Here is an 18,772-nt window from a genome sequence, read left to right on the forward strand (position 1 = left end):
AGCCAGGCGCTCGGAGGCCATGACCAAAGCATACCCGCTTCTGCTTCTGGATGAGCTGCTCCAGCTCCTGGTTCTTCGACAACAGTTTCTGCTCCAGCTCCTGGCTGTGGGCCTGAAACCTCTCCGTGTCCTGCCAGGCAGGAAAGAAGGGGACGTGAGGCCCAAGTGCCCCTGGGATGCAGATTTTTTTTCCCCACCTCGTATCTGCTCAACAGCAGGGCCTAGCCGTCCTTTTGGACCTCGGGGCCCTTCCTACAACATTCCAGGGCTGCGGTGCCCTGCCTGCCCAGCGGTGAGGCCCAGCGAGATGGAGAGACGGCAAGTGCTCCGCAAGGCATGACACCAGCTCCCACCAAGTGTGACCACCACCAATGACAGTGCGCCACCCCCTCCCCCCCGAAGGAGGCAGCCTCAGTTAGTGGTGCAGTCCTGAACACGGAGAACAGAACAGGGGCCTGAGTTTGAATCCCAGGCCCCCATCTCCCCACCTGTAAATGGGGGGTGGGGTGGAATATCCTTCTAACATGCATATTCTGTTCCACATTGGGTACTAGCATTCGATCCCTTAACACAGGGCATCGCTTTTTCCCCTTGAGGGTCTACATCCTCGCCATTTCCCACCGTGATTGAGGTGTCCCAGCCCTGCTCTTTGTGAAGTCTCTGCCCCTGTGCTCGACAGCATCCCCCTTCGTGCCCTACAACTGGGCTTCCCTGCTCCGGAAGCTGACAACGTAGTGTGAAGGGGTTTGGGGTGGGGTAAAGAGAGAACTGTGTGGGTTGTCGGGACGGCTGACCCTCTCTCGGAGCCTGGTCTGGTGTAAAGGCCCTCCGCTGGGCGTCAGGAGACTGGGGTTCCAGCCCCGGCTTACTTCATTCGCCTATCATTATTTCTTTGTTCACATGATAGAAACAAAAATACGCAGGCACCTGCAGCTCTCCACTCTGCTGAAGGCAGAAAGGACGTGCAAAATGTGCAGGAAGAGAAGAAACCATTACCCGAGCCCCTGGGGGGTGGGGGGGGCAGCTGTGGGATGCCGCACGCTCTGGGGACTACGAGGTTGGGCACAATGGCGTCCCCAGGGGAGCGGGGGGGGGGCACAAAACCACTCTCAGGTACAGGTCTTTGGACACCTCCGTTCAAAGGCTCAGGATTAGCCTGGGCTCATCATCATCAGCCGCTACCCGGCTCCTCAGGCAGGGAAAGGGAGCTCGGGGAGAGCCTGCAATGGTCCTCCTGTCAACCACATGCAACGGCAGAGGCAGGGCTGGACCAGGCAGTGCCTGTTCGCGACTCTTTTACCAGGGACCCCGCTTCACTCAGCCTGGGGCATCGCTCACAGAGTGGGCGCCCTGCGAACAGTGCCGGGGCGAGGGGGGAGGGGGCGGCTCCAGAATTCTAGCGCGGATGCTGCCATCCCCACAGTGGGCTTGCGGAGGGTCTTACTGCGCGCCCCCCCCCACCCCCCCAGCACAGAGCCTTGAGGGCGCCTCTTATCCCGGAGCTGGAGCCGGAGCGTGCAAGCGATTAAGCATTTCCCTCACGGTCAAACAAACTGCTCCGTGTAGCGCCAGGAGCCAAGCCCCGGCCAGACGGGCCAGCCCTTCCCATGCTGTCCCAAACTGTAATGCCACTGTCCTCACTCTGGGACCAGGCAAAGGCCTGTGTCTGCGAAGCCCAGCACATCTCAACAGTTTCCATGTTTCCGCAAAAAGCGTACATCTAAGCACAGGGCCTGAAAGGCCTGGGGTACTAAGCAGGGGAAGGGGGAGCAGAGGGTGGGTGAAGGGGTATAGCAGCGTCGTCACATCACCTTAACATGATACGAATGTGTCCTTGAAGTTTTTCCTCCGACCTCCTCCCGTTCCCAGTTCCCATGCCTTGGCCCGCCTTTCACTTCTAGAAGCATGTTTCCTTCTTTAGCTAGGACCTTTGACCTGTAGTCACGGCCTAGAAGCAGATCATCTGGGGTCAAGGGAGTGGCTTTCCCACTGCAAGGAGGAAAGCGGCCGCTGTTCTCAGAAAACTATTTTAGGGTCCCCTGGGTGACAAGTGTTTGAGTTCTGTCGGCCTTATACTCACCCAACTACGCTGAAGGTCAGGGGACAGGCTGAATGTTTTAAAGCTCCAAAAAGAAAGAGTGGGGTAGAGTCCGGAAATATTGACAAGCCTTCAGAGGGATCTAGTTGGAGAACATGACTGGCTTTTTCTGGAAAGCATTCCAACTCCACCTCAATTTAAATGGCATCTATGATAATAAATAGAGCCTTGGTGTGGATAATCCAACCAGCATAAAATTAAAAATTGGTTCAAACCAACCTGCATTTAGGAGGAGGGATGGGGTTGTGATAATGGCCAGGTTCGGTTCTGAGAGGCAGGGGACGACGTGGTCTCTACGTTGTATCCCCAGAAGTCACATGTTGAAACTTAAGCCCCAAGGTGATGGCCCCGAGGAGGTGGGGCCTTTGGGAGGTGAGTGCGTCATGAGGGCAGAGCCCACAGGAGTGGGATCAGAGCCCTTATTAAAGGGCACTTGCCTGCGCCCTCCGCCCTGTGAGGACACAGCAAGAAGGCCACAGCCAAACCCAGGAAGTGGGGTCTCACCAGAACCTGACCCCCCCGCTGGCCCCCTGAGTTTGGACTTCCTGGCCCCCAGAATTGTGAGAAATAAATGTTTGTTGTTTATAAGCCACCTGTTTATGGCATCGTTGTAATAGCAGCCTGAACGAAGGGAGGAAGCTACCATTCGAGATTAAAGACTTTTCTGCTGAGAACCCACCAAGCTGGATAATCCAAAAATAGATAAGAGAGAGTTTCCTGTAGCTTTGTTTTATAAATATGTTCCCCAAAGGCCCCTGCTTACCTTGCAAAAGGGGAGAATTTCACCAATTCTGACCTCCCAAGACAAACAGCAGGGCTTGGTAGGAAGCTAAGTGCCAGACGAGGAACAGGGGATGCATGTTTTAAATGTTCTCCCACAGTGTCCGAGAAGGGTGGGATTTGACTTGTCTTGGGTATTAAATTTTCTAGGTGTCTAAGGGAAAGGATGGGAAGCATAGACTCTAATGATGGCCCCTGAGAGGAGTTGCTGGGCACGGAGTGGAATGGACTGCATCTGGGTGGCAGATGCAGTCTGCCACATAGCTCTGGGGACCAGCCCGTGTCAGACCTTGTCTTCAAGCTGCTGCGACGGGCAATGCATGTACCTTCATCCTTTCGCTCATTTATTCATTCATTCAGTGATTCAGCACATGTTTGTTGAGGACCTACTATGCTCCAAGCTTGGCTGAGGTGCTGAGGACGCATTAGCAAGTGAAAGAAAGATTCCTGCTCTTGTGGAGCTTTCAAGTTAGTAGGAGACAGACCCCAATCAACAAAAATAAAGAAGGAAATTACCACATGTGAGGGTGACAGAGATGCCTTGAAAAATCTAAAGCAGAGAAATAGGGAACCCACGGCGCTGCGGGTGGGGGTGCTGCGATCCTCAACTGGGGGTGGGGGTCAGAGCAGGCGATCTTTCCCCCAGGCCCTCAGAGCCGAGCCCCGGTGTGGACTCTTACTTTTAGGAGAAACTGCTCCTTCTCATGCTTGATTTGCTGTTCCATCTCCTCGTAGAGATGCTGGATTTCTTCATCATAAGCAGCAATTTTCCTGCAGAGGTGGCAGAAGGAGAGTTTCATGAGGTCTATACCCAAGTTCCTTTATCCTACAGCACAAGTCCTGGGGCCCGGGCACCAGGACCCCGTCAGGAGCTTGGGTTGGTGGGGGTGACTGCGTAGGTCCCATCCGCCGAAGCTGCGAGATCAGTTCCTCAGGATTAGCGGACCACGCAGGCCTAGCAGGACCTTCTCCTCCTCCTGGATGAGGAGGCCATCATTTCTAGATGACCCCTACACTCAGTGAGGCTTCCCTGGCTCCATCTTCCTTAACCTCACTTTATTTCAACAACGAGCCCCTGGCCTCTGCTGGACGGACCTCCCTATTGTCCGCTGGTCCCTACACCTATAGTCAGCATAAAGTTGTGTTGTGCGGGCTTCTTTCCTATTTGGGTTCTTGGTTGCTCTCCTTCCCACTTTGGATGCTTTCTTTCTACTTGGCTACATCAGCACGGTCTGAACGGCACAGTCAGAGGGCTCTCCCGAAACTGTGTGCTTGTGTGATGCATATTGCTCAGAAAATGTCAAAAGATTCCATAATAAGGACAACCACTGACACCACGCCCCCGACAAAGGAAGGGGGGGCCACACCTGTCCAGTGCTCATGCCATCTCAGGCCCAGGGCCCCAGGCAGACAGCATGAGAAGGGGCAGGCTGGTTCAAGGCGGGCGGTGATGATGAGATGTCCTCATCCCCCTGCCAGCATCTTCTTCTTACGCTGAGGACCCCCACAGGACGGGAAGGAAATACCTGGGTACCCTGCTCCTATATAGAGACCAAGACAAATACGGCTTTGGGAACAAGATGTATAGGTCATCTCTGGTGTTGTCCAGATAGGTCCTCCTTTGAGTGCCGCCCCCCACCCACGTCCAAATTCAAACAAGAAGGCTGAAAATTTGAACAGAGATGGAAGTTATCTGGCCAAAGCATCCCAGGGGACTGTACCGTGACACCTCTTCTCTGACCTGCACTGAAAGTTTCTCTCTGGCTCAGTGCCCCCTGGTTCTCTTTCTCACCTGTTAAGGGGAAGAATCCACGCTCAGGAGCAGGCTGATGTCTTGGTTCTCAAGGTCTGTTTTGAACCTACTCATACTATAACATTTGGCACTTGCCATTCTAAACTCAAATGGTGGCAAGCCCCCTCTGCCCTTTATCCAAGGAATGAGACTTTAATAACGAAGGAAAGGGCTCTGGTTTTCAGTTCTAAGAGGTACTGGGAAGATTTCTGAACAAAACATCAAGGATGGCAATGTGTTTATTCCTCTGAGTCCTCCATCGTTTTAACCTCCACCTCCCTAATGTCCACTCAGGACTCCAATCTAGTGCCAGGCCTTCCCTGCTGCCCAAGGATGTCCCTTCCTCACTTGCTACCTGTGCCACACACAGATGGAACGTGACTAAGGAGCCATTCTGCCTGGCATCCGTCCAGGTCTACAGGAACCACAAAAGTGACCCAGACAAGGAACTGGTGTGAGTCGTCATGGCCAAGGTCACTCATATCGAAGCAGAAGCCTCTAAGTTCCCTCTCTTGGCTGTACCCCCAAAGCCAGAAACCTTTGGAGTGAGTATGGCAATGGCCTCAGGATGCGCTCAGCAAAAGGTGACTTCCACAAGCTGGAGCCCTGTGTTTACCACCATCTTGGGCATAGGAAATTTCTGGTTGGCTAAGAGTAAGAAATCTCTTCGTGCTAAATGACAAATGTTTTGGATTGTTACTTTTGTCATTAGCCAGCCCATAATAAGTATAAGAAAATCTTGGCAAGAAATAAGGAGCAAATGTACCTGCTCTTGAATAGGGACACCTCAAGGGCAGAAATGAACACCATCTGAAGGGACTTTCAGAAAGAAAGTCTTCTCTGGGTCCCTGGCATTATCTTCCTATGTTCAAAGAAATTCAGGTGCTAGATGGCAAATGGTATAAAGGACAACTTTAGACAGTGATTCCAACTATATAAATACTGAAGAACTAATAAAGTGAGATGAGAGAAACTTAAAAATTGATTTGCTCTGATAAAGCAATACTGATTACAGTCATCCATATAAGCTGTTTACCATTTATGCTTAATAACCATACAGGGCATCAATTCTATACCATCATTAAATGTGTTATATTAACTTTGCTCTATGTTTCATTTGATTAAATTAACAAACTCTGTTTTTCATCCTTACATGTCAGTTTGCTTGTCACAAAGTAAGTAATTTTGAAGATTGCTAAAAAAACAAATAGGGGGAAGGCAGACAGTCTCTGAATGGCGCCTCCTTCTAACTCATTAACAAAGGCTGGGTCCATTGCAAAGAAGCCCTGGGGTTCCAGGTGGGCTTTAATGAGCCCAGGTCCAGGCTAACCAGACTTATTCATGGAACCAAACCTCTGGAAATGCTTTTGAATAAAGCTGGCATTCTAGGGGACTGGGCCAGGCCTGAAGGTCTTCAGAGGATGAGTCCCATGGACTGACCGACTGACTCATGACCAGCCCTAGTCAGACACATGAGCGCCAGGAATGGGGGGCATCACAGTGCTGTTCATACCACTCACACCACTAAACCAGCTCAGGGCTTCAAAAGCTCTGGGTTCTGAACCCAGAATCAGCTCAAATCCTCAGTGTGACCTTGAGCACTTTGACCTCCTTACATCCCAGAGTAGCACGTGCCCTGAGTCCCCACTCCTCCCCACCCTGCCCCGGCACCAGCATGACGAACAAACAAGAGAGCCGGTGTGAAAAGCATTTGGAACAGCAAAGCCCTAAGTAAATGTAAGGGATTATTTGTTATTGTAATTATTGTCATGGGCTGTGGAGGGCAAGAGCCATTGTCCCCCAAGGGGAGGAAGGTCTTAGTTTCAAGGATAAAAGTGCTGCTGGGTTTGGAAAAGGTGAGAGGCAATCAGGAAGATGAAGAACGGAAAGCTTCATCAATAAAGGCTCCTGTCAGATCCATCTGTTAGAGACACAGGCTGTGTGTAAGCGGGAGCTGCAGGGCCGGAAGCCTGTGTCTGCGGGGAGCTCTGCTGTGGCCATGAGAAGGGTAATCGTGAGAGACACTCTAAAGAGGTCTGCCCGTGTGGCATGTGGCATGCCAGCCCGCACACCATATTCCCCCACCAAAGGAGAGAAGCAACCAATTATGCTTGCTCAGTACATACATCTCTGTTAGCACAATTTCGAAAACCACTCAGATTGCCCGATGCACACATATACTTTTTCATCTTCCCCGTGAGAATTTCCCCACCTATTCAAACCCTCGCTGACCCCTTCTCTGAAATCTTAGAACATCAGATGTCTTTAATTGAATGTTTCCTTTTAAAATCCCGAAAAACTGTCTCATCTGGGCTGATGCTGTCTCATCGAGGTTAGGACACTCAGTCATTTTTGTCATCCGCAGGGTCTATGCTCAAAATGTGAATGCTGAAAATCTGTACAAAATCAATTTAAGACTTGGGATACCTGAATCAGTAGCCCATGGAAAGACCATACTCAGGGAACACCGGATTCCAGAGGAATTGAAGAATTTCAGGGTTGGAAGGTCTGCCTGATCCAACCACCTATTTTCCCAGTGCTAAAACCCTTGCCACAATGTCCCTGCCATGTATTTACCCAAACTAGGTTAGAACACTTCTAGCGATAGGAAACCTGGCTGGATCTCTAAACAGCTCTTTCATCTTTGGAATATTCTGGCTCACAGAAATATATCTTTCTATGACCTTATCCCTCCTCTGCATAAAAACCCTTTATATATTTGAAAACAGCATTAAGACTTCAAGGAGTTGCCTTGGGTTTATGCCATGTCTCTTTACTTCCTCCAACCATGGCTCATGGGGATCTTTTTTTTTTTTTTTTTTGTACGTCCCTTCACCTTTCTCTTTACTTTTCTCTGAATGTGCCCTGATTTAGCTTCCTCGAGCCACAGAACCCCTGACGGAATGCCCAGTGTGTGAAGTCTGATTAGCACAGCTTAGAGCTGGACTACGCCTCTCTTGTTCTAGACGCTGCATATCTATTCACGCAGCCTAAAATCACATTAACTTTTCTTGGCAGCCACATCACAGTTGATGAATGCCGAACCAATTTGTCAAGTAAAACCTCTAAATCTTTTGTCTGTGTGATTGTTCTTCTTTTAAAGATGGTGCTACTGAATCATATCTCTTCCACCTTGTGCTTCTGTCATTGGCTTTTTGGACACCAGAGCAAGATCTCAGATGTAATTCTATTAGAGACCATCCGTCTTTCCAGCCTGACATTATCTTAATGGATCCCAACTGGTCATCCAGTGTACTCAATGACCTTCCAAGCTTTGTTGGTATTTTACATTTTTAATCATAATGTAAGGTAAATAACATATTGTCTTAATTTGTCAGTTTTGATTATTTAATTCATCTGAGAGTTGTTTAGAAGTGTTTTTATTTTTAATTTTTTAACATTTTCTTTATTTGAGAGAGTGAGAAAGAGAGCATGAGCAGAAGGAGGGGTAGAGGGAGAGAGAGAGAGAGAAGCAGACTCCTCACTGAGCACAGAGCCTGATGCAGGCTGAATCCCAGCACCCTGAGGTCATGACCTGAGCCAAAGTCAGACACTTAACCGACTGAGCCACACAGGCACCCCTAAAAGAGTGTTTTTAATATAAAAACTACTGGTTTCTAGTTTATTGTAAAAAAATAGTTTATTAGTAAAAAAATACATATTGGTAAGGTATCTACCTCTTAGAATCTATGAACCTTTCCTGTGTAATCAAAAACATGATCACTTTTTGCATAACTTCATGAGAAGAATGTGTATTCTACTGCAGAGTACACAACTCTATATTTATCTCTTAAATTAAGCTTGCTGCTTGATAGTTTTAAATATTTTACATACTTATAGTACTTTTTGCCTGACTAATGTATCAAATCCTAGATAAGTTTGTTAAAATCTTCTCAAGTCTTGTTTTTATCAAATGGTCTTTTTCTTCTAAAAGTTTTTGCCTTACCTATTTTGCTGCTATGTTATTCGATGCCTAAAAGTTTATTTCTGTTGTAGCTTCTTTATGGATGGAACTTTTTAAATTACTACAAAATATTCTTCCTTATCTTCCTTTGTTCATGCCATTGGTAAAAATATTGAAAAAGACAAAGATAGCAATCTATAATAGAGCTCTCTGAGCTTTTAATACCATGTGGGCATAAATATTCAACCTATCTTCTATTAGCCATTCTTAAAACACCCCCCCAACACACAACCCAGGGTAGTGTTTATTTAATTATTCCCTTGTCTGCTATCTGTGCCTAGTCATTTTGAGCTACAGGGGGAGGAGGGACAGAGAACAGGGAGAGAAAGAGACACGAGCTCTCAATGAGACAGAGAAACAAATATAAGAAGGAGGCAGTGGAGTAGTTATGAGCACCAACATTTATCCTCACTTTCTTGCTCTTTCAGTATAATGGCTGGATAGTGCCTCTAGCATATTCCAGTGTAGTCTAGGTTATAACCTGCTGACAGCTATGGTTGGCTCAGAATTCCTTAGACCCAGAGTAAAAAGGCCTTGGTTCAAATCCTGATCCTGACATTTACAAGCTCTGTGGCCTTGGACAAGTCCCATGTCCTCAGTGAGCCTGAGGCTTTCTGTATCTGGAAAATCAGATAGCAATACCTACTTTAGAGTGAAGTTGTGAGGTTTAAATAAGATAATGCATGTGGAGTTATTTAGCACAATAGGTAGCCGATAGAATGCATTTAATAAATTCTAAGTAAATGAGTTCTCTGATTCTCCAGGGGCTTGTGGACCCCCTTTTAAGAGTTGCTGCTTTATAATTCCTTCAGATTTCAGCCAAGGGGCAAGTAGAAACTGAAGGGGAATTATGCAGCAGCAGATCTGTGTGAGAATGGGGAAACACAGGGAACAGAAGACTTGGGGAAGGACAAAACCTGAGGTGGCTCAGGAAGAAGACTAAGTGTGGAAAGAGAGAGCTGTAACATCACCATCAACATTAAGTATTGGTTAAGCGCTTTGTAAAGTAACACGCTGGGTGAAATAATTTAGACCAATGGGATGGGCTCTGTACACCAGGATTTTAGCAGCTAAGAACACCAAGTCAATGCTAATGTGGCATGGAGGAAAGGAGCAGGTGAAAGAAGCCACACACCGTGCAGTAGACCCCACCCCACTGTGCCTCCCTAGCTCTGGCTGATAGCAACTCTGTGACCACAGAGCCCTACACGGAGGGAAGTGGACAGAGCCCCCTACAGTAGTGGGGAGATGGTAGAGTTCTCAGGGGAAAAGTTAAGAGAGGCTGAGTCCAGAAAAGGGAGATTTTCTTTTCTTTCTTTCTTTTTTTTTTTTTTTTTTAAAGCTTTTATTTATTTGACAGAGAGAGACAAAGCAAGAGAGGGAACACAAGCTGGGGGGAGTGGGAGAGGGAGAAGCAGCCTTCCTGCCAAGCAAGAAGCCCGATGTGGGACTCGATCCTAGGACCCTGGGACCATGACCCGAGGGGAAGGCAGATGCTTAATGACTGAGCCACCCAGGTACTCCAGAAAAGGGAGATTTTCAAGAGTGAAGGGAAGAAACAACAATTATATACTGAGGATGCCATAGGGCAGTGATGGATCTGAAAGAATGAGTCCTATTGAAAGCCAGGAGGAAAGGCCCAGGTCCAGCTTAGAGGACAGAACGGCACTTACCATGTCTGACTGTGGCAGACACCTGTTCTCTAAAGGAGAACTGTAAGCATGTGTGGGGTATTGGAGATTTAGGATGGGATGTGTGGGAAAGGAGTAGGGGTGGAGATACAGTGATTCTCATGTAAATACGAGGCTTAGTTCTGAGAGGCCTTTACAGATTATTTGCAGGGAACTGAAAGGTGAGATGTAGTTAGCAATAACTTACCCTGCCAGGTTCCCACAGGGACTGTGAAAATTAATTAACCTTCACAAAGTGATTTGCACACAGAGAGTTAAGGTACCACACTGGAGCAAAGCATTAATGCTGGGGTTCCAGCTAATGACACACAGGCCAAGGCCTTCCTGCTATAGAGTATTGCTTGGTCAAAATATCCTTCTCCTGCTTCCTGTTTCCTTTTTGCCTTCACTTAGGAACAGAATCTGTTCAAATTTCAGAAGGTCTCAGAAAGTCATCTGGTCAACCTTCTAGGTTCTAGGCAGGGGTGTGCTGAAATCATTTCAGGAAAAATAGTAGTTCCTTCTTCCCTAAATGAAGGTGTAGTCTTGACCTTGGGCAAATGGCATTTTTCTACCTTTTAGATAAATTACAGAAGCTTGAACTCAAGGCAGAGCTTAGAAATGCCTCCGGACTTGGAGAGTAATCATCCTGATTTCATGTGTTTCCATGTTCAAGGGCAGTGGTCTGATCACGTCTCCTAGTTTGCACAATCTGGTGAAAGGCAGATGTGAAGAGAGGAAGAATCTCTCTCCCCATCAGAGCCTGGGCTTGAAAATGTCATGTATTCCCAACCTCCTTGTTTTGCATGTGAAGAAAATGAGGGTCAGAGCAAGGAAGTGACCAGTCTGTGGGCACCCAGATACCCAGGGTCTGAGTAAAAGGAGAACCCAGGCCTTGACTCCCTGTCTCATGTTCCATCCATGACACCATTGTGTCTTTCCAAGCATCCTAAGTGCTTACACTGGAAACTCCATACATTTGTGTTCAGGATTGCCAACTGTCCAGATTCCACCTGGAGTCTGTCAATTGTGGAGCTGAGCGGGAACTGGCGCAAGGAATGGGGCCCACCAGGGCTAGAGAGGGCCGAGATCGCCAGAAGGGCCTGATCCCTTTTCCCATGTCTTCCCCACCCTCACCCCACGTGCACTGAGCACAGAGTGAAGACCCTGGGACTGAAAAGTCTCCAGGAGTTTGCTATTTGCCAAAGAAGAAAATGGAAGCACGTTCAGGCTCAGCCTGCTTGGTGGTTGGGATGAGAATGGTATAAGCGGGATTCAGACTCGCTGCTGCCCCCTGCCACCTTCTTCAGGCAGCTGCAGGGTCTGGACAGCAAAGAGAAGTTCTTCCTAGAAAAATCCTGTTTGGGGTTTTCTTGTTCTCCTGAAGTCAGTCTCTCTAATTGCCTCCCTATCTCTGTCTCTGTCTCTGCCTGTCTCTGTCTCACACCCACGCACATGCATGCACACTACCCACGACGTGACTGGAGTAGAGCTGAATGAAAGGAAAACATAAGAGTTTGTATAAAATTCTGCAAAGACTGTATAATCGCCAATTGGATTTTCAAGATGGATGGTTTCTCCCTAATTAGATTCTGCTGCCTTGTATAAACCAACTTTGCAGCTTTATCCCATCCTATAAAGCAGCCCATTTTTCATTAGGTTTACAAATCATGCCCATGGTGTATACAGAGCACAGATAATCCTCACCTTTCAGTTTGCTTCAGATAACACTGTGTTTCTGCCTCAGATGATAATATACCAATAAAAAACGTGTGCCTTATTGAGCCATAACATCATTACTTAAGACCCTCACCAAAAACTTCTTATCTTCACCCTAAGAACAAGACTAAAATTCCAGACTGGAAGGGCACCCTGGAGTGTACCTTTTGCAGATGGATATATTCTGGAAAAACAGGCTCGAGCAGCATTTCTCAGTGGGCTGTCAGACCCACTGGGGATGTGCGCTAAGATGCACATTCTTGGGCTCCCTCCCCAAGACATACCGATTTAAACTCTCTGGGGAAGAGACCTAGGAATCTACCTCTCAACCAAGATCCTCTGGTAATGCTGAAGCAAGCGAACATTCGAGAACCACACAGCTAAGGTCCTTCGCAGGTGGAACGCAAGGGCTGCCTGCCATACATATGATGCTTTATTTGCTGCCCTATCTGGAGACAGGGCCAGGGAAACGGTGACCCTCCTCCCCCAAAGATGCTCATGTCTCTGCAGCTTCATATTACAGAATCCCAGTTCCCAGGCTTGTAGCAGCACAGCTGGTATCCCAGGTAGGCTGCATGTTAGGCTGTAAGACACCTTCCCTCCTGGTCTGGACACCCTCCCAGAGCCCAGGGAAATCCCTCTAGACAGAAAGTGCCTGGATAGTGGCTGGGCAGGAGCTGCAATTTCAGGGCCCCCAGGCTCCCACGAAACTGCCCGAGGCCTGACTCAGCTGGACAAGAAAAGCTGTGCAGATGAGGAACTGATTCCAACAAGGCCCTGGGGAGTGTTGCTGTTTGTCAAAGCCAAGTGTGGTCCCCCAGTGATGTGAAGCAGGCAGCCTGGGTGGTCCTCCCAGGATACTGAGCTGCAGAGGCCTGAGCAGGCAGAGCACAGCCCAAGGCCTGCCTTTGATCTAGAAAGCACTTTTCTTCCAAGAGCTCAAAGCACTCTCCAGACACCACCTAATTCATCCTTACCCCCAGCCTCAGGGTTAGATCCTTGTAAAGAACCTAACCAGGCCCATGTATCCAGCACATATCAACTCTGGTCAAAAGTCAGAATCTCAGGGCGCCTGCGTGGCTCAGTCGGTTAAGCATCTGACTCTTGATTTCGGCTCAGGTCGTGATCTCAGGGTCATGAGATTGAGCCCCGCGTTGGGCTCCACATTAGGCACAGAGCCTGCTTGAGGTTCTGGCTCTCCCTCCCCCTCTGAGCCCGCCCCCACCTATTCTCACTCACTTTCTCTCTCAAAAAAAAAAAAAAAAGTCAGAATCCCTCAGGATAGTTTATAAATGCAGACTTCGAGTCCTCACCCCAGACCAAATGAATCTGGCCTGCCTGGGGTGGGACTTCTGCACCCCCTAATGATTCTGGCAAAAAGGTCTGAATCTGTTGCTGCCTCCAGACAGTACCACTCTACATCCCCTGGAGAGCTGAAGTTTGTTTTTTTGTTTTTTTCTCTTCCAGGAAAAGATAATTAGAAAGATGCTTTCCATGGCAATGGAATCTATAATTTTTTTAAAGATTTTATTTATTTGTTTGAGAGAGAGAGCGCGAGCATGACTGGGGGGAGGGGCAGAGGGAGAGGGAGAAGCAGACTCTTCGCTGAGCAGGGAGCCCAACTCAGGGCTCGATCCCAGGACCCTGGGATTGTGACCTGAGCCGAAATTGAGAGTCGGACGCTTAAGCGACTGAGCCACCCAGGCACTCCAGGAATCTGTAATTCTGATGGCCTGAAGTTCTTCCTAAGCCTAAACTGTATCCATCACACTAAATGTAAAGTTCTCCAAGCTTCTGTGCAGTGAACACAAGGAGCACAGCTCCGTTACAGTCTAGCCTCCACTTCCTGGGAGAGATGCAGTGGATCCTCCAGGTTCTGAAGTTCAGCAGGAGAACCAGGCTTTAGCCCGAGGTTCCTGCATTTGACTTGTCTCTACCGTGCCCCCTGGGGCTGTGGCTACTTCCCAGTGGACGCACAACCGAGTTGAACATTGTACCCAGGATTCTGACCCAACCTCTACCCCAAAGGACAAGGGGGTGGGAGACTGACCTATTCCCAATAGGCAGGTAAAAACAAAACCAAACCAAACAATCCAGGGCAGTGAGGTATGGAGGGCCCCGGAGGCTGGTCTTGGGACAGGAGCTATTAGGAGCTTTTCCAGGCACTCAAGCCCGCTGCACATTCCTCCCCTACAGAACCTGGAGAGAACCTGAAGGAAGCTGGAGTGGACCTGGTTCACTCACTGCAGCAAAACTCAAACCCCGCGGGACAGGATGCCCACCCTCAGCAGTCCCATTTTCTCTGGGCTCCACAGGAGACAGAAACAAGATGTGTGGTCTGGAAAAGGAAGAAAAAGCCTCTGCTGCCGATGACAACATCATCTGGCGTTTCAATGGTATGGGAATTCTCGGCTCGGCTTTGTGGCGGAATTTGTATGGGTATGAGCTCGACCTTATCAGCGTGATCATAAACTCAAAGATGGGGACTCTGAGTCCTATTTGCCCAACTCAGAGCCGGGCAGAGAGTAAGGGCTTGTTACAGGCGAGCTAGAGTAACAGTGTGCTGGGTCCCCGGGGCCCTGGCCGGGGCTGGACGCCCAGCAGCAAGGACGAGAGCCACGTCTGCCACAGGCGCTCATTCTCCAGGCAGAGTGGAAATGCCAGCCCGTGGAGGAGTCCAGGAGATGTTCAGACAGTTCTCAGGGTCCCCCCGAACTCCAGCCTGAATCAGGCCATTCCCAAGAGCTCCCCTTCTCCTCCCTCCCTGACGCCTGGACACACACAGCCCCAAACTCCCCAACTCATCTCCTAGAAGATGTCTCCAAGTCACTTAACCTCACCCTGCGTTATTTGTCAAGACTCCCATTTAAATATTCTAGATGCTATCAGGGTTTCCAGTTTCTTGTTTGACTGCTGAGCTCCGAGGACCCTTATAGCTCATCTGGTCCAGTCATAACCCAGAAGCAGGATGTGACCAGCCTTTTGGTTTCTTTAACAGAAGACAAGAGAATAAAAGAGACTCTAGTAGAGAATGTCAGAGTATGTCACATGTAATAAGGGTGAGCTCCATTTCAGGAAATTTTCAGTTATGTACACATCGAAGTGTCTGGGAGTTGCAAAGCCAAATGCATTTCTTCTAATGAGTCACGATCACAAAACAGCTTGAAAAACACCAAGCCATTTTCTCATGTTGCCAGTAAGGAAACTGACGCACAGAGAGGTAAAGCTAGCTGCCCAAGGTCACACAGCTGATCAGTGGCAGTGCCTGGGCCAGAGCTCAGGTTTCTCCTGCCTCCTATTTTAGTGCTCTGCTCACTACAGCCTGCAGGTCTCTGGTTCTGCACCCAGAGAACACCCCTGCAGTGCGACTGGCCAGGGAACCCAGGAATCCTCAGTCCCACCACAGCTGCCCAGCCAGGAGTGGGCCTCCATCAGCTGACCCAGTGCAGGTGTCCCTGGCAGGGATATCGACAGAGGATGGGTACGGAGGGCTGGAACTTATGGCCGAGCTCATTTTGCACATGCAGCCAAGAGTGGCCTTGACTTTCACCTCAAGAACTTTTTAATAATCATTAAATTGGGGCAAAAGCACTAAAAGAGGCCACTTTAGGATGAATGTGAGGGCTTGCTAGCTCTGAAACCAGCCAAGAGCATGGCTCTCTCCCTGTGGAAGGGCAGGCCAGCACAAGCGCCCTGCAGTGAAGATTCCAGGCCGCGAGCTGGGTCACTGCCTGCCCATTCGGGCTATGACCACTCTCACCCGTCTTGGGTGATAGAGTACCCTCCTCTCTGCGACGTGCTGCCTGAGTGTTTCTGCAGCTCCTCGGGGTGATCAACGTTGGGGTCAGAGGAAAGTGGGGGTGCAGGGAGGGTCAGAAACGAATACAGGTGAGAAAACCAAGGCTCACAGAGGCCAAGAGACTTGAGCAAGCTCATAAGGCTAGCTGGCTGGAGAGCCACACGTGACTTAAATGCAGAGCTGACTGCCAGCTCCCCATCTCTCAAATCACACACAAAGCACCTGGACATCTTGTTACAGTGCAGACTCAGTAGGGGTGGGGGGAGCCTTGAGATTCTGCATTCCTAAGAAATTTCCAGGCGATGCCAGGGCTGCTTGCTCTACACCATGTTGTCTGGAAGGATAAAGGGGTCTTTGAAGCTCACCACTGCTTGTATCAAGCCTCAAGCTCTCCACTTCCACCAGCGAATCCTCTAAGACTGACAAACAGACTTATTTAAAATAATAAGGATTATTATTTTAACATGCATCAAATACTTATTTTGTGAACATCCTTATCTTACGCATAAGGAAGCCAAGACTTGGAGAGGTTGAGTAGCTTAGCCTGAGTCACACAGCTCGCAAGCGGCGCAGCGAAGATGTAAACTCAGATCTGTCCTGACTCACAGCTTTGTCAGCTAAAAGCTGTGCAGAACTATACCCTCAACCCTTCCTTTCTCTGAGCCTCGGGAGCCTCTCCCCAGAATGCTCATGATACTCCTCCAGCCAAACCGTGTTTTCCCCAGCACTACTTGACCACAACTTTCTCATAACTCAGGCTCCTAAGGGTCCTTTTTTCCAGACCTGCGTGTACCCAACGGACCCCAACAAGTTCTTTTTAGAGTTGATCTGGGGGAGGCACGAGATGCAAAGGAACTCAGGGCAATGTGTGGATAGCTGATCTATGCTGTAAGACACGTGGTGATCTCCTTCCAAATCAGGGCTTGCATGCTCTCCCCAAGGCCATGTTGGCGGAGGCTCTGAAGTCTAGCAGCCTGGACCCTGAAGCCCTGTCCCCAAGAGGCGGTGCTAGGCACCAGGAGTTCTGCAAGGAAGGGCGCGTGGTCTGTGTTGGAAGCGTCGAGGACTCCCGTGCAGGGAGTGGTCTCTGGGCGGGGACGAGAGCGCGTGGCAGAATTACCACAAGGACTGCTTCGGCACGCTTCCGAGTGCTACCCAGACCCAGCCCTGCGTTTCGGCCACACCTTCAGGATGATGAACCATCCTTAGCTACACCATGCTTCACCCAATGTGAGCTCCCTGCTGTGACGTGCATGTGATGACTCTGGACACATGCAGCACCCATCCCCACAGGTGGATGAACATCCATGTGGCTGGCCCCACGTCTGCGGCACAAGGCTGACTCCGGCTGGCTTCAGGTCCAGGGCTCACCTTGCTGGGGCTGCCTCCTCCAAGCAAAGGAGAAGAGCTAGAAACCACTAATGACTGCAGAGGCCCTGGCGGCCAGGAGGCAGCAGGATGGATGTGAGGCTGTGATGCTCCAGAGAGTGGTCAGAAGGGGACTCAGTGGGGCCCAGAGCCGGTCTGTAGTTGGGGGGTAGGCCCGGGGTGTCAGGGCCTCACTGTCTAGAGGCAGGGAGAGTGGTTTTTCAACCAGTCTCGGGTGCCGGGCTATCTCGCTCTGAATGCTGGTTCTGCCACTTACAAGCTGTATGTCCTGGGGCATGTCATTCACCCTTCAGGACCTTGATGTCTTTATCTATAAAATGGGCATAACAGTGATTAGTCCAAATGAGCTGGTGTATATGTTTAAATAGTGCCCAGCATATGGTGAGGGCCTGATTAATGTGAGCAAGGGCTTAAAAATATTTATACTATGACAGCCACGGGTCCCAGTCTCCACTCCGGCACACCGTGACAGGGAGCCTCCCGGAATGAGAAAACGTACTCTGTGTTTCTGTTTCTCACACCCAGGTACAGTGAATGGCTGAGGCTGGGGACCTACTTTTTCAGGGCACACTCCAGTTCGTTTTTCTCCTCGTGGGCTTCTTGGAGCTGGGAGAAGGTCCTGGTCAGGAAATCCTCGAAGTTGGCCAGTAAGTGAGGTTCGTCCTTCTTCAGCTGTAGCCAGAGTTGCTTGATATCACTTTCACTACAAGAGAAAGGGGCGCATTAATGTCCGAGTGTGGAAATACCACGGTTCCCAGACATGAAACTGACAGCCAGAACGTCATGATCATGATCACGATGGCCAGCATTTATTGAGCGCTGGCTGTATGCTAGGTACTCTACGCATATCAGCTTATTTGACCCTCTCGGTAACCTGTGAGGCTGGTGCTCTACTCACCCCCAGAAGAGGGTGAGGTGAGCTGTCTCAGATCACTTGGCTGGCAAACGACACAGTCAAGAGTCAAACTCGGGGCTGCCTGGCTCCTGTGTCGACCTCCTTCACCCCGCACACCACTGCTTCCACTCTCCAGTTTTTCCCTATGGGCTGGTGGCACTGAGCATGCACAGCCACGTGCTGGGAGCATCGAAGAACGGCAGGAAGAGGAGAGGAGGACAGGAGCCTGGTGCGTGTGAGGACTAACGCCGTGGAGCTCAAGGAGAGAGCTTATCGCCCCAGGAAGGACGGTCCTCACAGCTGAGAGGTAAAGACATACCATCTGATGGATGGCAGAAAGCAGTTGTCACCGCGGGGAACGGAAGAGAATACGCAGCACCCCACTGGGGCCCGGTGGCAACGGGAATGAATGACAGGCAGAAGGAAGGGAAGGCACCAATCTTCGAGATGCGTGTGCACACACGGAATGACAAATAGAAAGTTGGCAGGGACACAGGCAGGCAGAGAGACAAAGACACACAGTGACGTGCCCAGAGCCTCCCCTCCCCCAGCCCCACCCCCGGCTAACAGGCACATGGGCAGGTGTGCACCGCAGAGCAACAGAGACACGTGGGGCCACACTGACCCGGGACAGGAGGAAGGAGGCGGTGGCACACCCCGGGGACC

General features: G+C 49.7%; 1 protein-coding gene and 1 long non-coding RNA gene across 17 annotated transcripts in view; both read right to left on the bottom strand.

The window, feature by feature from the left end:
- LOC144382337 (uncharacterized) overlaps positions 1 to 18,772 on the bottom strand; it is a 1,106,857-nt gene that overhangs the window by 469,979 nt on the left and 618,106 nt on the right. The gene's annotated exons all lie outside the window — the stretch shown is intronic.
- CRACR2A (calcium release activated channel regulator 2A) overlaps positions 1 to 18,772 on the bottom strand; it is a 153,658-nt gene that overhangs the window by 70,868 nt on the left and 64,018 nt on the right. For all 16 annotated transcript variants that reach the window (XR_013449059.1, XR_013449058.1, XR_013449060.1 and 13 more), the window contains 3 exons: positions 17,768 to 17,914; positions 3,559 to 3,649; positions 35 to 130 (listed from right to left, as the gene is read on the bottom strand). Coding sequence is in view for 13 of the 16 variants with exons in the window: in XM_078075501.1 (XP_077931627.1) it covers positions 35 to 130; positions 3,559 to 3,649; positions 17,768 to 17,914 (334 nt within the window). In the remaining 3 variants the exon portion in view is untranslated. The remainder of the gene's footprint in view (positions 1 to 34; positions 131 to 3,558; positions 3,650 to 17,767; positions 17,915 to 18,772) is intronic.

This window comes from Halichoerus grypus, chromosome 6, assembly GCF_964656455.1.
Source record: "Halichoerus grypus chromosome 6, mHalGry1.hap1.1, whole genome shotgun sequence".
Classification (NCBI taxonomy): Eukaryota; Metazoa; Chordata; class Mammalia; order Carnivora; family Phocidae; genus Halichoerus; species Halichoerus grypus.